This window comes from Thamnophis sirtalis, unplaced genomic scaffold, assembly GCF_051295495.1.
Source record: "Thamnophis sirtalis isolate CommonGarterSnake01/CBP01778 unplaced genomic scaffold, rThaSir2_p1.2 scaffold_10, whole genome shotgun sequence".
NCBI classification, from domain to species: domain Eukaryota; kingdom Metazoa; phylum Chordata; class Lepidosauria; order Squamata; family Natricidae; genus Thamnophis; species Thamnophis sirtalis.
This window is the reverse complement of record NW_028261390.1, coordinates 37,492,042-37,510,935: the sequence shown is the minus strand read 5'-3', so window position 1 is coordinate 37,510,935 and position 18,894 is coordinate 37,492,042. Positions and strand designations below refer to the sequence as shown.

Here is an 18,894-nt window from a genome sequence, read left to right as displayed (position 1 = left end):
TCAAGGCAACTGCATGTGACAGCAGCACTTGGACTACAAGGGGAGAAAGGGGAGGGATCAAATCTAATCACGTGCCGGGCGAGCCATTGGTAAAGTCGGCCCCCACCCTCCCGCCCCTCGCTTTTTAAAACCGTCGTTGAGGCTCTCGCGAGAGGAGGGAGGGGAGGAACGGGAAGCGGCGACCTTCGGCATGTTTCTCCACCCCCTTTTTCATTCAGTCGGACTGGGACGCTTTGGCTTTGTGAATGGTGGAGGTAGGTGGCGAGAGAGGGGAAGAGCCAAGGGCGTTACCGAGAGGTGCTCCTCGGCAATTCTCCCGGCGTTCCCGTAGGTTCGCTCTTTCTTCCGAAGGGGACAGGCATGCCTGTCTGACGCCTCCTGAGGTTGTGGGGTCTCTTAAAGTTGTGATTGTGAGAAACGGTTGCGGTGACCTCTGATGTAAAAAAAAAAAAGTAAACAGCGAATAAAACGGCAAGGCGGATTTTACATTGGAGAAGTGAGGCTTATTTCCAGCTTGATATTCTCTTTCCCAAGCCTTCCTGAGGAAAAAGAATAGACTGTAAACAGGCCAAAGTGTAGTTTTTTAGGCGGCGGTTGAATGTGATGTTAAATTTCTACTGTGCCCATTTCCGTGAATTAGAGTGCAGTCTTTTGTACTCTTGACTTGTAGCCTCTATCACGTGCCATGAAATTGTGGAGAGGAGTCGGAGTGGATTGCGCGCTGGGGATGTGATGATTCATGGATTTTGAACCCTTTGCGGTATTGGCGCCTGCCAAAGTGGGTTGGTGATTTGGTTGATGATGTACGGACAAGGGCAGGTTGACACTTCTTTTTATGTATACTGTTTTATTTTTCCCCGTTGGAACTACATTTGAATAAAGTAATGATACGGTAGTACTACCATAAATGAATTTGCTCAGGTAACTGTTATGCTACTCAAAGAAGCTACCTAAATTTGTTTGAAATCGTTTTTAAAAATTAACTTAATAGTTCCAATAGCACATATAAATCTAAAAAAATTGCAAGATTTACTCTGAGAATGTCTAATTGATATTAGTAGATAGCATAGTGTCTCATTTACTGAGTTCACTGAACAGCATTGGATTTTGTCTCATTATTTGAATCAACAGATACAATGAAGATACTTAACAGGATTGAACTACCAAAATTGACAGGTAGGAGCAAAAAATATGATTATATAAAATGCATTTTACAACTATCGGCTATCTGAGAACCTTGCACTACAAATGTTTGGATATGTATATTTTTCTGTAGAAAAAGTGATATTTATTTCATCCTGTTTTAAATATAATTGTTTATCACATTGTTTTCAAGGTTGTTACAATGTATTCCTCACTTGCCTTTAAAAAAAAAATGAATTACTACTTCAGTATAGGATTATTGAAGCTATATTATTTATGTAGTGATTATCAAACTGCTTATGGCAGTATAGATCATTCTTATCTATATTGTTTTTTCAGTGTAATGGTCTGTATTGTTCACTATTCCTTGTAATAGTGTCTTATACATGAAGAGCATCAACCAAGAAAGTTACAAATGCTTTCCTTACAAGCACTGCAAGTAATAGGACAAGCACGAGACAAGAAACTCAGTAACATTTAATTATGTTTAAAATTGCTTTTATATATTCAGAATAACAGTTGGAAGGGACCTTAGAGGTCTTCTAGTCCAATCCTCTGCTCAAGCAAGAGACCATATACCATTTCAGACAAATGGCTGTTCAGTGTCTTCTTAAAAGCCTCCAGTGATGATGCACCCACAACTTTTGAAGGCAAGCTGTTCTACTGGTTAATTGTTCTCAGAGTCAGGAAATTCCTCTTTAATTCTAGGTTGCTTCTCTCCTTGATTAGTTTCCATTCATTGCTTCTTGTCCTGCCTTCAGGTGCTTTGGACTCCCTTTTCTTTATGGCAACCTCTCAAATATTGGAACACTGCTATCATGTCACCCCTAGTCCTTCTTTTCACTAGACTAGACATACTGAAGTCCCTGCAATCTTTCTTCGTGTATTTTAGTCTCCAGTCCCCTAATCAGTGGTGGATTCCGGATCCCGTTGCAACTGGTACGGTGCAACAGGGCCCAGCGTCCACCACATGAACGCGCGCAGCACACATGTGCAGTGGGCACATGCGTCCTTACCTCCTGCGATGCTCTGTGATGCCTCCGCAACGCTCCAGCTGCTCAGCAGAGTGTCACGCAGGTGCTGTATGCTCCATGCGCGGAAGCACCGAAGAGCTCAAATACCGGTAAGGAGCATGGGTGGGTGGGCCCTTTGGAGCACTGTACCGGAACGGTACCCAGTGCTCCAGGCAGGTACCGGGTAATCCACCACTGTCCCTAATCATCTTTGTTGCTCTTCACTTCGCTCTTTGTAGTCTCAACTTTTTTTTTATATTATAGTGACCAAATTGGATTTAGTATTCTGAGTGTGGCCTTACCAAGACCTTACAAAGCAGTACTAACACTTTACATAATCTTGATTCTATCCCTCTGTTAATGCAACCTAGGATTGCATTGGCTGTTTTGGCAGCTACAGCACATTGCTGACTGATATTTTGGTGACTATGTACTAGGACTCCCAAGATTCCTCCCACAGTTACTGCTATTGAGCCAGGCTTTACCTAATTTGCATTTGTCTTTTTTTTCTAAATGTAAAATCTTACTTTTCCCTCCATTTCATTTTTTCTTACTTTCATTTTGTTAGATAGGGCCATTGTTCAAGTCTGTCGAGATCCGTCTGGCTGTTGAGCATATCTTCTGGAGGGTTGGCTATTTCTGCCAGCTTGGTACCATTGGCAAATTTGAAAAAAAAATTCCCCTCATCTAAATTGTTTGTGAAGATATTGAAGAGTACTGGGCCTAAAACAGAACCTTGGGATATCCATTGCTTCCTTCCTTCCATGTAGCTGTAGTTTCATTAAGGGCTACATGTTGAATGCAATTTGTCAGCCTTTAATATTAATGCATTTGGTGGTGATGCTGTCTATGCCACAGTTTTCTAGCTTACCAAGAAGTAGGTTGTGGTCTCATTTGTCAAATGCCTTACTGAAATCTAAGTATTGTACTTTTCGGAATATAAGACACACTGGAGTATAAGACACACCAATGTTTTGAAGAGACAATTTTTTTAAAGGTTTTTGCACTCTGCAAACCTCCCCAAAATGGCCCGTCTTTTGCCCCCAAAAAGGCATGAATAGCCTTTAGGGGACTTATAGAGTGCTTCTGGGGGTGCCCCCCCAAATGAGCAAAAAATGGCTTGTTTTTCATGAAAATGGGCCCATTTTTGTCAAAAAATTTGCATCCATAGCTTTTAGGAGTCTTATAGAGTACTCCTGGAGGCTGGGGGGTGGATAATTGAGCCAAAAATTGCCCCTTTTTTCACGCATTTCTACCTTTCCCAGCCACCAGGAACTCTCTGAAAGCTTTCTACAGGCTCTGCACAGCCATTTTGGTGAAGGGGTCGGGTTTCAGGAGGCAAAAAATTCTGTACTCAGTGTATAAGACGCACTCAGATTTTCAGCCTCTTTTTTGAGGGAAAAAGGTTCGTCTTATACTCTGAAAAATACGGTATACTATATCCACAACATTTGTTGCACAATACAGTGTATGTTTAGTAGTGTCTTTGTCTTAGTGTTGTGGTCACATGAGAAAGTATGCACTGGAATTTGGGCAGAGCTATTAATTCATATTGGATGTTTGCTTACCCTAATATATAGATATTCTCATCCTAACCCTCCCTCGCCTCACTGCATATTCGACACATTGTCCCAATGCTATGCCTTTCTCATCTCCTCTGCGCTGTCCCTCACTCTCGCTCTCACCCACTCTTGCTGACCCTTACCATACCTCCCTCACACACTCCCTTCCTGAGCATCTTTCCCGAGCCTAGCCAAGGTACCCTCATACAATCTCACCAACCCTTGCTGCACTTCCCTTGCACTCACTGCCATCCAGCAGCAACTACTGATACTTTCCTGGGACTTGCAACTTCCTGTTGATTTACCCACTTATCAGTTTGGTGGAAGCCAGCAAGAAGTTGCCTTGTCTAATGACTGACTGGGATTTGGTTAACAGTGGCAATCAAGACTGCCAAGATTACAATTGCTAAGTGATATGGTCACACTTTATGATCACACCACTTGCAGTGGAAATTCTATCTCAATTGCCATTGTAAATCGAGGATTACTCGTATTACTGAATCTTAATTTGTTGTTATATATGTGATAAAACAAATAATTAAGTTGCAAGTTTAATTTTTACGTCAGATTTCCAAAGTTTTCCGTTGGAAACAGGGAAGGTTGTTTAAATTCAGTGAAGAGTAAACCATTTCTGTTTATAAGAAATGGTTGCAAGAAAGCAAATTGCACTAGTGAAATATTAACTAAGCAATGACATAATACCAAAAGATAAAGTAGCTTGTTATTGTTTGCTTTGTCTGATAAATGTAGATGAACATTATATTAGTATTTCTTTTTAGTCAAAAGTTCCTCCCACTCATTAAAATGGTGTACTTTAGTTGTACCGATAGTCTTTGACAACCATTTGTTTAGTGACTGTTCAAAGTTACAACAGCATTGAAGAACGTGTCTCATGACTGTTTTTTTACACTTACAACTGCTGCAGCATCCCCATGCTTACACAATCAAAATTCAGATGGTTGGCAACTGTTCCACATAGGGTCCCATGATCATGTGATCATCTTTTGCAGTCTTCTGACAAGCAAAGACAATGGGGAAGCCAGATCAACTTAACCATTGTGTTACTAAAGCAACAACTGCAATGATTTTGCTTAACAACGGTGTCAGGAAAGGTCATAAAATGGGATGAAATTTACCCGTCTTGACTATCAACAGAAATGTTGGGTTCGATTGTTGTCGTAAGTCGAGGACTAACTGTATAACAAAGAAATGAAACTATTATTAACTATATCTGTAGTTTAAGAACTGTAAAGTTCTTAAAGTTTAATAACTTATACTTTAGATACTATTCCAAAATTAAATAAAAAAAATTTTCTTCATTTACTATTTAGAAGTTGAATGTTTCAGTATAATGGAATGTGTGGCTAAGAGAAAGAGGAAGCAATTGACGAAGGAAGAGCCTTCAAAGACTTAAAGGTCAGAGAAATAAACTTAGGAAGGACTGGTCCTAATTGATCAGACAATTAAAAGTGGTGGCAGAAAGTTAGTACAGGTAGTTCTCAACTTATGACTATTCCTTTAACAACCATAAGAATTACAGTAGTGTGGGCAAAAATGACTTGTTACTTCTGTTTTTTATGTGTGTATATGAATACGTATACATACACACACACACACACACACACACAAACACACACACACACATATACATATATATATATATATATATATATATATATATATATATATATATATAGAAAGAGAGAGAGAGAGAGAGAGAGAGAGAGAGAGAACAGAAGTAACAATAAAAGTAAACAAATCTATACTAAGGGGAAGGCTTGCGTTCTGTCATCATTCTACAGGTTGAATAATTATCTTACATCTCCACTGCACAATTTTTGAACTGACACTATTACTGGAGAGAATTATGACAAAGATATTGCTTCTTACAGCTTTTCAATATTCAGGGGTTGATATTCGTTTATGTAATCCTACTCTGCATGATTAAACCACTATGTGAATTAAAGTTTGTTCTCATTTGCTGAACAGGTAGTTCCATATATTGGTTTAGGGTGATTCATTTTTAACTGAATATTTGTTTTTATGCTGTAACTGCAGAAAAATGTGTTGTCAAAAAGTCACAAAATATAAATGCTTTTAATTCTCCAGTGCACTGCTTGGAGAGTCCAAGCGTGGGTTAACAGCCTATCTGCCATTGGACTGAGTAACATTTTTCTTGACCATGCCTCCCTTTCCTGCGTTCTGGACTAGCTGAAGTCTTCGAACACTCTTCAAGGGCAGCCCCATGTAGAGTGCATTACAGTAATCCAGTCTTCAGGTCACAAGGGCGTGAGTGACTGTCTGAAGAGCCTCCCGATCCAGGTAGGGTTGCAATTGGTGCACCAGGCGAACCTGGGCAAAAGTCCCCCTGGTCAAGCCGACAAATGGTGTTCTAAAGTCAGCTGGGGATCCAGGAGGACTCCCAAATTGCGAACCCTCTCTGAGGGACGTATAATTTCACCCCCCAGCCTGAGAGATGGAATACTTGGCCAATCTTTGGGAGGGAACATCAGTAGCCACTCGGTCTTGTCTGGATTGAGTGCCAACTTATTTACTCCCATCCAGACCCTAACAGTCTCCAGGCACTGGCACATCACTTCTACTGCTTGGCTGAGTTGGCACGGGGCGGACAGATACAACTGCGTATCGTCCGCATATTGGTGGTATTTGATCCCGTGCCGGCGTATGATCTCACCCAGCGGCTTCATGTAGATGTTAAATAGGAGGGGGGCAGGACCGAACCCTGCGGCACCCCATAGTTGAGGGGCCTTGGGGTCGACCTCTGCCCTCCAACCAACACCGACTGCGACCTATCCGAGAGGTAGGAGGAGAACCACCGAAGGACGGTGCCTCCCACTCCCACCTCTCGCAACCGCCACAGAAGGATACCATGGTCGATGGTATTGAAGGCCGCTGAGAGGTCAAGGAGCACAAGGATAGAGGGGTGACCCCTATCCCTGGCTCGCCAGAGATCATCGATCAGCGCGACCAAAGCAGTTTCCGTGCTATAACCAGGCCTGATACCCGACTGAAAGGGATCCAGATAATCGGTTTCATCCAAGGACTGTCGGAGTTGAGAGGCCACCACTTTCACAAAAACAACCTTCCCAACAAAGGGCAGGTTGGAGACTGGACGATAGTTGCTCAAAATGGCTGGGTCCAGAGATGGTTTCTTCAGGAGGGGTCTCACCACCGCATCCTTTAGGAGGAGCGGGAAAATTCCCTCCCGGAGTCAGCAATCGTGAAGCGGACTGGCTGAGCCGACAGCACATCAATCACTTGGAGTGGTGTCTACACCCGGACCTGTTTCAACAGATCGTGGGGAGATTCGGCAAACTGCAAGTAGACCTATTTGCCCACATTCCAACAGACAACTGCCAGATTCTTCGCCCATTATCATTGCCCGTGGGCGGAGGGCACGAATGGGCTGAGGTGCATGTGGCCCCGAGGACTGTTATACGCATTCCCACCTCTACCTCTCATTCCGCAGGTGGCCAAACTCCTGGCGGAATGAGCAGAGATCCTCCTGGTGGCACCCTCTGGCCCAGAAGGTCCTGGTACGCAGACCTTGTCAGTCTCTCCGTTCAGAAACCGTGGAGGATTCCTCAGGACCAAATCTCCCTCAGCCAGGGGGGCATCATCCACCCGGATCCCCAGTGGCTACAACTAGCCGTCTGGCACTTGAGGGGGACCTCCTGAGGAAACAGAACATTTCTGACAAGGTCATACAAACCATACAAGCGTCCAGGAGACCTTCCACCACTAGGATATACGATACGACCTGGGCTGCCTTTTCTACCTGGTGCAGAAATAGAGACATTGTAGACTTTTCTGCTTCAGTCCCTCAAACTCTGGACTTCCTACAGGAGGGTCTGGACAAAGGACTGGAGCCCAGCACATTCAAGCGTCAGGTTGCGGCCTTATCTACCATTCTGGCCAGAGGCTCATTTCGATCCCTGAGCCAACATCCGCAGATTAAAAGCTTTCTGAAGGGCGCAGTGAACATCAGCCCACCGATGGTTCATCGATACCCATCCTGAGACTTTCCCTTCGTCTTGAGCGCCTTGACGGGTCCTCCATTTGAACCCCTTCGTACGACAAGCCTGCGCCATCTGATCATCAAGACGGCCTTTCTGGTGGCTATCACATCTGCCCACAGAGTGTCTGAGCTGGCGGCCCTCTCCGTCAGGGAGGACCTGTGCGTGGTTCACCCTGACAGGGTTGTATTGAGATTTGACCCTTCATTTATCCCTAAAATCAACTCTCATTTCCATAGAGCTCAGGAAATAATTTTGCCTAACTTTTGTCCTAGACCTTCTCACCTTAGGGAACGTGACTGGCGTAAACTGGACATGAGGTGTGCCGTACATATTTACTTAAAGAGAACTAAGGAGTTCTGTTGCTCCGAATCCTTCTTCATGTCATTCCTTCCTGGGACGCTGCGCCGCAAGGTCTCATCTCACACCGTAGGTCGTTGGTTGTGCACCTGTATTAAACTGGCGTACGAACATCAAGGCAAGTCTCCTCCGACCAGGGTCACTGTGCATTCTACCAGGAGTGCGGCTACCTCAGCAGCTTGGGCGACCCAGACATCTATTCTAAACATTTGCAGGACGGCCACGTGGGCATCCCCCACTGCCTTTATCAAGAACTACAAAATAGACAACTTTGCCTCAGCCGAAGCCTCCTTCGGAAGAAGGATCTTGCAGAGGGTCGCTGAGACTCAGGAGGCTCTGGTCTCTGCCCGCCCTGGGACACAATAGCTTGGGCATGCCCCATGCTTGGACTCTCCAAGCAGCACACTGGAGAAAGACCGTTGGTTTACCTGAATGGTAGTTCTCTGGGCACTGCGAGGAAAGTCCAAACCCACCCAGGCGGGTTTTCAACCAGAATACAAGACTGTTTATTGACTGTGAACTCTTATCATATGGTTGTCTCTTCGTTTTTAAACTGGAGATAGGGAGGCAAAGGGAGGTGTGGTCAAGAAAAATGTTACTCAGTCCAAGGGCAGATAGGCTGTGTTAACCCACGCTTGGACTCTCCTCGCAGCGACCAGAGAACGACCGTTCAGGTAAGCCAACGGTCTTTCTACCTAATTCATTTCTTGTACTGTTATTATTACCACAGTTAATGAGTAACTCTTGTAAATACATGGTCAAGCTCATATTTTGGCAACATTTTTGGAAATGGTTTGCCAATCTCTTCTTCCTAAGATTGAAAAGGTGTGATTGGTCAGTTTCCCAGGTGGGTCCCTTGCCTAAAGCAGTTTTAGAACTAATGGTACCCGATGAGGGGTTAGCCTCTTTGATAACTCCCCAAAACTGATGCAACCCTTGTATATATAATTTTCTTTCAGTGTTCTCTTATTTACTATTAACTTTTTTGTTGTCAAAGTATACATTTTCGAATCAGTATACTATTATTGATATGAATATTTATATATTTTTCCTAGATGTGTTTTGCTAATGGGTGTGAGCAAGCTAGATGTCTTATATAGGCGTCTACTTCTCACTAAACTTTTCATTCAAGGATGGGGAAGACCAGAAGACTTAAAAAGGTAGGTTATAAACAGTTTTTTAGAAGTAAATATTTGATCTTTCCATTTAAATCAGTTAAAGTAAACAGTGCAATTATATTATTTGTAAGAACAATAACTTATAGTTGAGCAAAAATGTGAACATTGACGAACTTCCTATAGTAGAGTTCATTAAAAGTAACAGTAACAGGGTGTGTGTGAAATAAAAGTAATACTAGACCTGTTACAGACAATTACTGTTTTAATTACATCTTTATCATATGGAGTCTTTTTTTGTTCTTAATATCTGCAACTAATTCTTATTTTAACAGAATATTTGAATTCAGAAAGATTATTGGAAACAGGGAAAAATGTCAGAATCTTGTTCCAAGGGACTATCCTGTGCACATTAATAAGGTACTAAAATGAATAAATATGCATGGATTTATTATTCATAACCACCTATTCAAAACAGAAGGGTTGACAAAAAGAAACCTTGTATTTGATAAGATATACATTGTTACCAATCTAGATTTATCTATTTCACTACAGTCATCTATGATAGCCTACCTTACATTTTTTCCGTCTCATGAAAAGTTGCCCCAGGTGGACAAGATACTAGAAAACAAATTAATTTGCGTTGATCTTAAACTTTGTTGGAAATTAATTTTAAAATGGTATCAGGTTAACATAATATATTTGCTGTGTGCACAGATTAATATTGGACAGGTAGTTCTTAATTAACAGTGGTAATTGGAAGCAAAATTTCTGTCACTAGGTGATGTAGTTAAGGTACCATATCATATGACCTTATTGTTTGACAACAGGAACTGATAGGATTGCTGTTGCTAATGTTAAGGCAACAGCAGGTTATTAAGTGAGGACCTTCTTGCAACTTCTTGCCAGTTTCCAACAGGCAAAGTCATTGGGGAAGCCAGTAATAATTGCAAGACACAGGCATGCTCACAGGCAAATTGGTCATCACTAGAGTCAACTCTGACTTGTGGGCACACAAACAATGTGAACATAAATTTCTCAGGTTATTCAGAAGAAGCTGGCTTATAAAAATAATTTAAAGGACCTGGTGTCTAGTAGTATGGAAGTTTATGCTACTATGGGAATTCTCTAGTAGAAACTTGGAGAAGTATTAATCTTCTACACAAAATTCATTCTTTAGGCTTAGCAAATCTTTGCAAAGTTACAAATTTTGGAAACCTAAAATATGCTTGAGTAGTTCTGAGGTGATATAGTTTTAAGAAACAGCTGAATATAAGTGAAAATGTGCTTATGAGTTCTTTACTCACTATAGTTATTGTTTTTATTATGAAACAGTAAAACAGTTTATTATGAAACAGTAAAAGCCAACTATGATAAAAAAAGCTTTTATTTATATTTGCTTACCTCAGTGATTTGATGAAGTTACCAACAGCAGTCCAGGCTTTCATGGAAAGTATGATTGCTCCCAAACCAGTAGTGTTTATGACTGCTGTCTTTCTATTACCATGTAGCTATTCAACAGATACTCTGGATTAATGAGTCTAGATATTACCATGAAATTATTTCATTGTTATAAACCTCCTTCATTCATTAGTTAGGATGATTATGAATGTACATCTTATTAAATGTTTCTACTTTCAAAAATTTCCTAAATTACATTTTGAAAGCAGAATCATTTCCTTTCTCTCCAAATTTCTCTTGCCCCCACCCAAACTAACAAAATGCTATATCAACTTGAGCTCAATCACCACTAAAGCAAGAAAGATTTTTCCTGCTTGTAAATTGGTGGAGATGGGATTTGCTTATGAAAGGGTGAGAAAAATTGGCAGAAAATAACACTGACAGGATTCAAATCATGAGTTAAAGTAGTATACCATCAGAATGTGGTTTAGTTGGTTTACAGTACCTTAATGAGTTATAATGTATTTTAATATTTGTGAGCCTGCTTACCTCTAGTTCTAAACTAACATAGCTTTTGTGAACAGTTTACTTCTGTTTAGCAGAGCTTTTATTTTTACATGAAAACTTTGATAGTGACTGTAAAAATATAATGTTATGTATAGGTTGAGGAACAATCAGACTGCAAGATCCTTGATGGACACTTTATTTCTCCTTTGGCACATTATGTTCCTGATATCATGCCATCAGAATCAATTACTGCAAGGTAAGAATAAATATATACTATAAGTTAAAAATTATAGAACTAAATAAGTTATGGACTAAATATAATGATATTGTGCAAGGTATATGAGAATTATCTAATTCATTTAAATCATTTTTCATTATTTTCTTTCTTTTGGTAGATTTCAATTTATAGTACCAAAGAGATGGAACAACAAGTACAAACCTGTTTGTATTCATTTAGCAGGCACTGGAGACCATGTAAGCTTCAGTGTTGTTCAATAATGGTTTCTCAGTATTGCTATAGTAGTATTATTTAATTTAACTTTATTTAACTGTATTTTTAGTACTTTTGGAGACGACGAACTTTAATGGCCCGTCCAATGATCAAAGAGGCCTGCATGGCTTCATTATTGTTAGAAAACCCCTATTATATCCTTTTTATTTGAGTAGTTCTTATACCTTTGAATACAGAAGGGAGAGAAAGTGTTATCCAGTGACTCAGATATAAATATAGTAAATAGGAGAATTGATTCAAAATGTGTTAAACATAAATCTGTTTGATTTTGAGATAGATAAGCAGTTTGTAAATTCACTGAATGTAGTAGTAACTGGAGTTTGAGAGTCTTGCATTGACATTTTGCAGCTCACCCTTATGGCAAATCCCCACACTTCATTTTTTAAAGGTGTAAATTAAGGAAATTAAACGTTCTATCCTAGTGAGTTAGCAATCACTGCATTAACTAAATGTACTTAAAGTAACTATTTTAACAAGAGGCTTATTTGATTTAAAGTAAATAAGTAGAGATGTTAAAGAACTTTTCAAAATATTTCACAATATTTTCTTTAACTTGCATCTATCTGTACATGGGTACAGGAAACCTAAGGATCAGTTGTAAGTATTATGATTACATAATCATAATAATAGCTTTTATCAGTATGTAGAAATAAACTTTACTTCTAATGTATTTTATTCTAATGCATAAAATATGATCATGTTACGGAAAAGCATTTCAAGACATTGTAATAGATAATGCAAATATTGCAATTCATCCATTCAGTGACTACACATTATTGGAGCTTGACTATGAAATGATTTGAGGAAACATTTTAACTTTGAGTATTTTTTGCCAGAATATTTAATCTGATTCTTCAGATCTGACCAGTGCTCCAGTATTACAGACACTGATTCTGCTTTAATATATTGTCCTAAATTTACTTATTCTCAGCAACTAAATATGATCTGATTCAAATGTGTGGGTCCTATATTTCATAATAAATATTAAAAATGATTGTTCTTGATGTGATTTCCTTTCTGTTCCTGCTGAATAAACTGGTAACAGAAATTCAAAAATAATCAGTTTCTAAACAGACCTGCAAGAATTATTATTTCTGTGCTTTCATCTACAATGCTGGATTTTGTTCAGACACCAGATCTATCCACTATTAGAACCTAGAAGAGGTACAGTTAAGCTTATTGTTCCTATAGAAAACAAACATGCTATACTGTTGCTTAGAAAAGATAGTAATTTACCTGCGAAAACATGACAAAAGTTGTTCAAAATCGTAGTACATTAATACTCTATGGCTTATATGTGGTTAAAGTCCATAATGTTTTCTTTTGTCATGCACAGGTACTATGTCAATACAGTATATTCTTTCTTTATCTAAATGAAAAAAACACACTTTTATTATCCATCAATAGCAATTATATTGTTTTGAGATCTTGTTTAAGTGGCTTATTCTATTGAGTGGCTTATTCTATTGATCAGTGGTTCCCAAAGTGGATGGTACCGCCCTGGTGGGATGACTTAGAGGCAAGGGGGGCAGCGGGGGGTGCTAAGAGGCAAGGGGGACGGCAGAGGGGGCTCTAAGAGGCAAGGGAGATGGCAGAGGAGTGCTGGAGGTGGCCCCCTTGCAGGGCGCAATTCTGCCTGTGGCTCTGTTGGCCGCCAGTCAGCTGAGCACTTCCGGCCTGGTTCTCTCGCTTATCTCAACCACACAGTCCATCAGATCTCTGCCCAGTGAATCTTCCTTTGCTTCTATTCTAGCTACCTCTCCCACGCCCCAGCCAAGGTATCTATTCTTTTCCCAAGCTATTTCCCTCCATCTGGTCTCTCCCTTACAGAGCTGAGCATAGCATTCAATTTAAAATCCAGGGCGGGAGAGGGGGGCAACAGAGCCGCCAGGAAGAGGGAAAAAAGTTTTTCTTTTTTCTAAACTATTTCTTTTTTCACAAGGAGAGGAGGAGAGGGGGAGGGAGGCGCAGAGGGAGGAAGAGAAGGAGAGAGAAATAGAGGAAAGAGAGAGGAAGAAGAGAGGAAGGAAGTGAGAGGGAAAGAGGAAAGAAGTAATAGCAATAGCAGTAGACTTATATACCGCTTCATAGGCCTTTCAGGCCTCTCTAAGCGGTTTACAGAGAGTCAGCATATTGCCCCCAACAATCTGGGTCCTCATTTTACCCACCTCGGAAGGATGGAAGGCTGAGTCAACCCTGAGCCGGTGAGATTTGAACCGCTGACCTGCTGATCTAGCAGTAGTCTGCAGTGCTGCTTTTAACCACTGCGCCACCTTGGCTCTGTGAGGTGAGGGAAGGAGGGTGAAAGAAAGTGAGAGGGAGAAAGATGGAGAGAGAGGAGAATAAGAAAGGAGAGTGGGAAGGGGATAGGGAGAGAAAGGGGGAAAGAGGGAGGAGGAGAAAGAGAGGAAGAGAGAAAAGGAGAAAGGGAGGAAGAAAGGTGAGAGAGACAACTGAACTTTACTTATGAAAAAGTGTTAATTATGTCAATGGAAGAGATAGGAAACTGCATTAGTGATACATATATGTCAATATGTTGATTTGTACTAAAATGTTTAGCTTAAAGAAGTTATAAGGAATTACAAATATGTAAGTTAAAAGTGTGGAAAATGTAATGTATGTGTGGATGACCCTTTGCATGAGTTGTATTGGGAAAAATAAAAAATATATAATAATAAATTAAAAAAGGAAATGATTCCCCAAAGAGGTAAAAGGCTACATTTTGCTAGAGTTATTCTTTGCTTCCAATCTGTTGAGAAAGGGGATTGGACTCCATTGTCTATATTTCCCTTTCCATCCCCATGGTTCTTTAATGATTTTTTTAAATAAAAAAATTCAAGCAAATGTTGGTGCTTTCTTAATTACACCAATGCAAACAATGTGCCCACAATAACTTTGTAAAATGAAACTTTATTTAATTGGTCATCTCATCATGCTTCAGAATCCCAAAGATGCATTTTCAAGAGGCAACTGGACTTTCTGCTTTTTCTTTGAAGACACTTCTTGGATGAGAAGCAAAACAATTTTGTTGAATTAACATTAACTAAAAAGGTTTTTAAATTGGATTTTGAATAAATGTGCAATTAATTGTTACAGTTTTGAATTTTACTGTTACTATCTTCCTTCTTTCGTGCAAACCGCCCAGTCACATGACCCCCCCAGCCATGCCCACCAAGCCATGCCCACAGAAGCAGTAGTTCATTTCACTTGATTAAATCATAGTCTCTTAGCTTTCTACAAGCAATTTTAGCACATTGTCTTTTAACCTGGTTTAATAAAATAAATTAATATACTTGAATTTGCTGTTAATATATTTCCTCAAACAAGTAAGCTTACTTTTCTTTCCTTGGGAGGAAAGAAGATCCTGTCTAAAAAATGTGTCTGACCTATTTGTGATGGGAGGAGCTCTTGTTCTAGAATCAGCAACTCTCTTGCATTGGTTGGAAAAAGAAGGATATGGACCTCTCGGGATGACTGGCATATCAATGGGAGGACACGTAAGCTTCAGTGTTTAATTGATAATTTAATTGAAATAGATGGTAGCACCCAGCTGAACTTGTCTGATCATTTAAAAAAATCAAATCTAACTAGTACTAGAATGGAGATTACTTGGAAATTCCAGACTATAGACTAGATTGGAAAATTGCCAAAAAGAAGACTATTTAAAATCACTTTTGTATTGTAACAAAAAAAGTGAAAGGGTAACATATATGTTTATATATTATCACCAGAAGCTGATCTTCACTCAGGGGGGAACTTAATTCCTAATTGTACTTAGGTTCTTTTGTGTCATATTACACTAAATCGGAAATATCCATCTTTCATATTGAAAAATGTGTGAGGACTGGAGTGTTTTGTAGACTAATTCTAAACAAAGCAGTTAAGAGGTAAAGAACATACCTTTTTAAAAAACTATTTTTATGGGTCATTTGCAGTTCTACTGCCAGAGCCTGTAAGAACTATTGTTTTAGGTAATAGCAAGAAAAAAAATGAGTTTGACATGGGAAGGATAGATTCATAATTAGTATATTTTAATATAATTTTTCAAATTAAAGTGAATGTAATTTATACAGCATTGGTCTTTATCAAGGAAACATTAAATTTTCAAATTGGCCAGTGATAACTGTCTTATTTAGCCTTAAGTTTACTATATTAATATTAATTATTATTATTATTAATTATAAGATTAGCCTTATTCAGCTTGTCTAACTATCCCTAAAATAAATGCATCATACAATGTTCTAAATTTAAATGAAATTACATTCATGTGTGACTTTATATAAACTTTCATATGGAACTCATTTAGTAAGGATATTTAGAAAGCAAATGTAAATCTTTGTACATTTAAGGAATACAAACTTCTTCAATAGTTTTATAATATTTACTTTATTTCATATACTTTCAAATAGCATCTTCTATATCTATTAATATCAATTCTGTTCACATCCTATTGCTTGGCTTTATATGAGATATGGTTAGCTGAAATTGAAAAATGAATTATGTGGCAATTTTATCAATTTATGAAAAATATTTCATATTTTGATTTGTACTCATGGAAAAAATTACCCCCCCCTTTTTTTTTTTTTACAGATGGCATCATTAGCAGTATCTAATTGGCCTAAACCATTACCATTAGTTCCTTGTCTGTCCTGGTCTACAGCCTCTGGTGTTTTTACTACGGTATTACCTTCTTATTTGGTATATAATTATGTAAATCCTTTGAAAATATTTCAGCTTGAAATATTAAAGTAGCCATATCTTTTTTTTAGAATAATAGATAACTTCATAACTGCTACAACCTGACTCCATTGCGTGTCCACCCAGCCAATTTGTTTAACTAGGTTGCTTTACTGTTGCAAAAAGATGCATGATATACATTACTATGTGTTGCTAAGTCCTTTTTTCAAAGGTTTTGCACATCCTAATGTATAAGGTCCATGTGTTTACACTTTGAATATTATCAGTGCTTTGTTATGACAAAAAACTAATCTACAATATTCTTTTAATTGTAACATAGAAATAAGTTCCCTTTTCTTATTATTATGACACCATTTCACAAAAGCTTTGATCTTTTTTAAAATGTTTAAAATCCCTGCCCAAATCCTTCATTTCAAATTGATTTGTTGCTTAGAAATCACATGAACTATTGACCCTTTTCTTTGTCATTGAAAAACATTTTCAGAGTGATGGAATTTAACAAATAAAACCCTGGTGTAATTAAAACTGGTTCTTAAATAGTGCGTATAATATATAATCTTTTAATTTCAGGGTGTATTGAGCAAGGCAGTGAATTGGCGGGAACTAGAGAAACAATATTATACTCAGAGTGTTTATGAAGAAGAAATAATTCAAATGCTTGAATATTGTGGAGTGAGTATAAATTATTTTTTAATGGTAACTGCTATACAATTTCTGGGAGCGGTTTAATTTTGTAACTGTAACTCCACTCCAATTTCTGGGACCTGTTTTAATGCAATAGTAGATAAAAAATTTAACACAATGTTATTATAACACAATTTTTGTATTAATCTTCTGAGAAATTCTTTTTCAGTTATGTGTAACAACCATCCAAATAGGTTTTCTTAATCCTTGAAAATCTCTTGAGATGTTTTAGCTACAATTTTTTTTTAATTTAGAAAAGAGGAAGTATATATTTTTATAGAATAACTATTTAGAAAACAGAATTTGAATTATCATACCAAAGATAATTTCTGTGTGCATTATTGAAATTGTTAAACCTTTGAAATCTCTTTAGTAAAATAAATAGTAAAGCGAGTAATTTGCACATTAAAATGGTGTTGGAGAAAACCACTTGAAAATTCTCAGTTCTTTTCTGATAGAAGGGGTGGGATTGGGGGAAATCTTTTGGCTAATAGTCTGATTGCTGCCTTCTGGGCCAGCTAATTTTCAAAACATCTGCAAAGGCAATCCCACACTCAGAACATGAAAGTTAATCCAATTACAAAGTTATCAATATATGAATCCCTTTCAGTAGGCAGATGTGTATTTGAAAATTTATCACCACATTCTCAATACGTTTAGAAAAAGCTAAATGATTGATATGAGTTACCAACATTTCTCATAATATATGGCTGGGAGAATGCTTCAGGGTTGTGTCTCGAATCCATTAATCTGTAGCAAACTTCTGATGGCTTCTTTTTCCTCAGTTTATTTTAAGAGGTAATCAAATAGATTGGCAGTATGGGGACATTTCCATATATATTAGAATGATAGCAATTTATCATAATTTATCAGTAATTTTATGGTATTGTTTTGTATTTGTATATTTTGATAGGTCATTCACAATAGAAAGTAAATTGTTTTTAATAAAAGTAAGAAGACTAGAATGAATAGGAGAACATTAATGCTTATATTTCTTTATTTAAAATATGCTTTGAGTTTTATTTCAAAATAAAAATGTAAGCTACAAATTTAATAAATAAATATCCATATACACTTTTGGACATGTGTTCAGTTGAAATAGACGAAGACTCATATCAAATTATCTAATTCAAGAGATCAATTTGTTTTTACATATTTTAAAACATCAAGATATAGGTTTGATTGAAAAGAGGACATTGAAAAATATGCCAAAGTGCTTCAATTTAATAAATATTTCTATTCAGACAGATTCATTCAAGATGGGACAAGACTTTGTTAAAGATTCTCCAAACAGTGTGGACAGCTTGAGTTGTCTGGATCTCAACTCTGGTATTCTGCACCTAGATATCGGAAACAAAGTTCCTTCTTCAGAAGTGGGTCACTGCCTTAGTCCTAATAAAAACAATCTAAGCTCCTCAACGGAAGAATTGTTGGTGCAAGATGCACCCAAAATGCAGTGCATAAACCAGACATTTTCAACCAGCACCAATAGTGCTAACTTTTCCAGTGAACAAAATCACCTGATAAGTGGAAAAAATGACAGTTTACAAAGGGAATCATTACGATTTATGAAAGGAGTAATGGATGAATGTACCCATGTTGCTAACTTTTCAGGTACATGTTAATTTTAGAGTATTTCAGATTTTTATGCTATTAATTTATAATCCTATTTAATAATTCTCTATCTCTGAGCACTGTTTATAATTTTTATTACACTTTTTTTCTGTTGTCTTTTCCATATGTATACACCTTCTACATTTGAATTTGCTCTTATGCCCTTCATATTTATTTCTAGCAAAAGTAGACATCTTTCTACACACCAGTGTACGTGACATCAGACATACACACACACACACACACACA

At 38.2% G+C, this 18,894-nt stretch overlaps 1 protein-coding gene and 1 long non-coding RNA gene across 6 annotated transcripts in view; both read left to right on the top strand.

The window, feature by feature from the left end:
* The first annotated feature begins 120 nt into the window (after positions 1-120).
* ABHD18 (abhydrolase domain containing 18) overlaps positions 121-18,894 on the top strand; it is a 29,894-nt gene continuing 11,120 nt past the window's right edge. The window contains exons 1-13 of one of the 5 annotated variants that reach the window (XM_087724399.1): positions 123-254; positions 1,132-1,176; positions 5,050-5,134; positions 9,171-9,275; positions 9,566-9,650; positions 11,294-11,394; positions 11,534-11,612; positions 11,699-11,785; positions 12,221-12,246; positions 15,008-15,146; positions 16,240-16,329; positions 16,918-17,019; positions 18,276-18,645. In XM_087724399.1, coding sequence (XP_087580525.1) covers positions 9,184-9,275; positions 9,566-9,650; positions 11,294-11,394; positions 11,534-11,612; positions 11,699-11,785; positions 12,221-12,246; positions 15,008-15,146; positions 16,240-16,329; positions 16,918-17,019; positions 18,276-18,645 — 1,171 coding nt within the window. In that variant the 5' untranslated portion in view covers positions 123-254; positions 1,132-1,176; positions 5,050-5,134; positions 9,171-9,183. Of the gene's footprint in view, positions 255-301; positions 497-1,131; positions 1,177-5,049; positions 5,135-9,170; positions 9,276-9,565; positions 9,651-11,293; positions 11,395-11,533; positions 11,613-11,698; positions 11,786-12,220; positions 12,247-15,007; positions 15,147-16,239; positions 16,330-16,917; positions 17,020-18,275; positions 18,646-18,894 lie in introns of those variants that run through there. The other 4 variants (XM_087724400.1, XM_087724396.1, XM_087724398.1 and 1 more) reach the window with 4 other exon arrangements.
* LOC148043855 (uncharacterized) lies at positions 12,254-14,742 on the top strand. The gene is made up of 2 exons (XR_015697889.1): positions 12,254-13,701; positions 13,937-14,742. It is a non-coding gene; the product is annotated as an uncharacterized LOC148043855 (long non-coding RNA).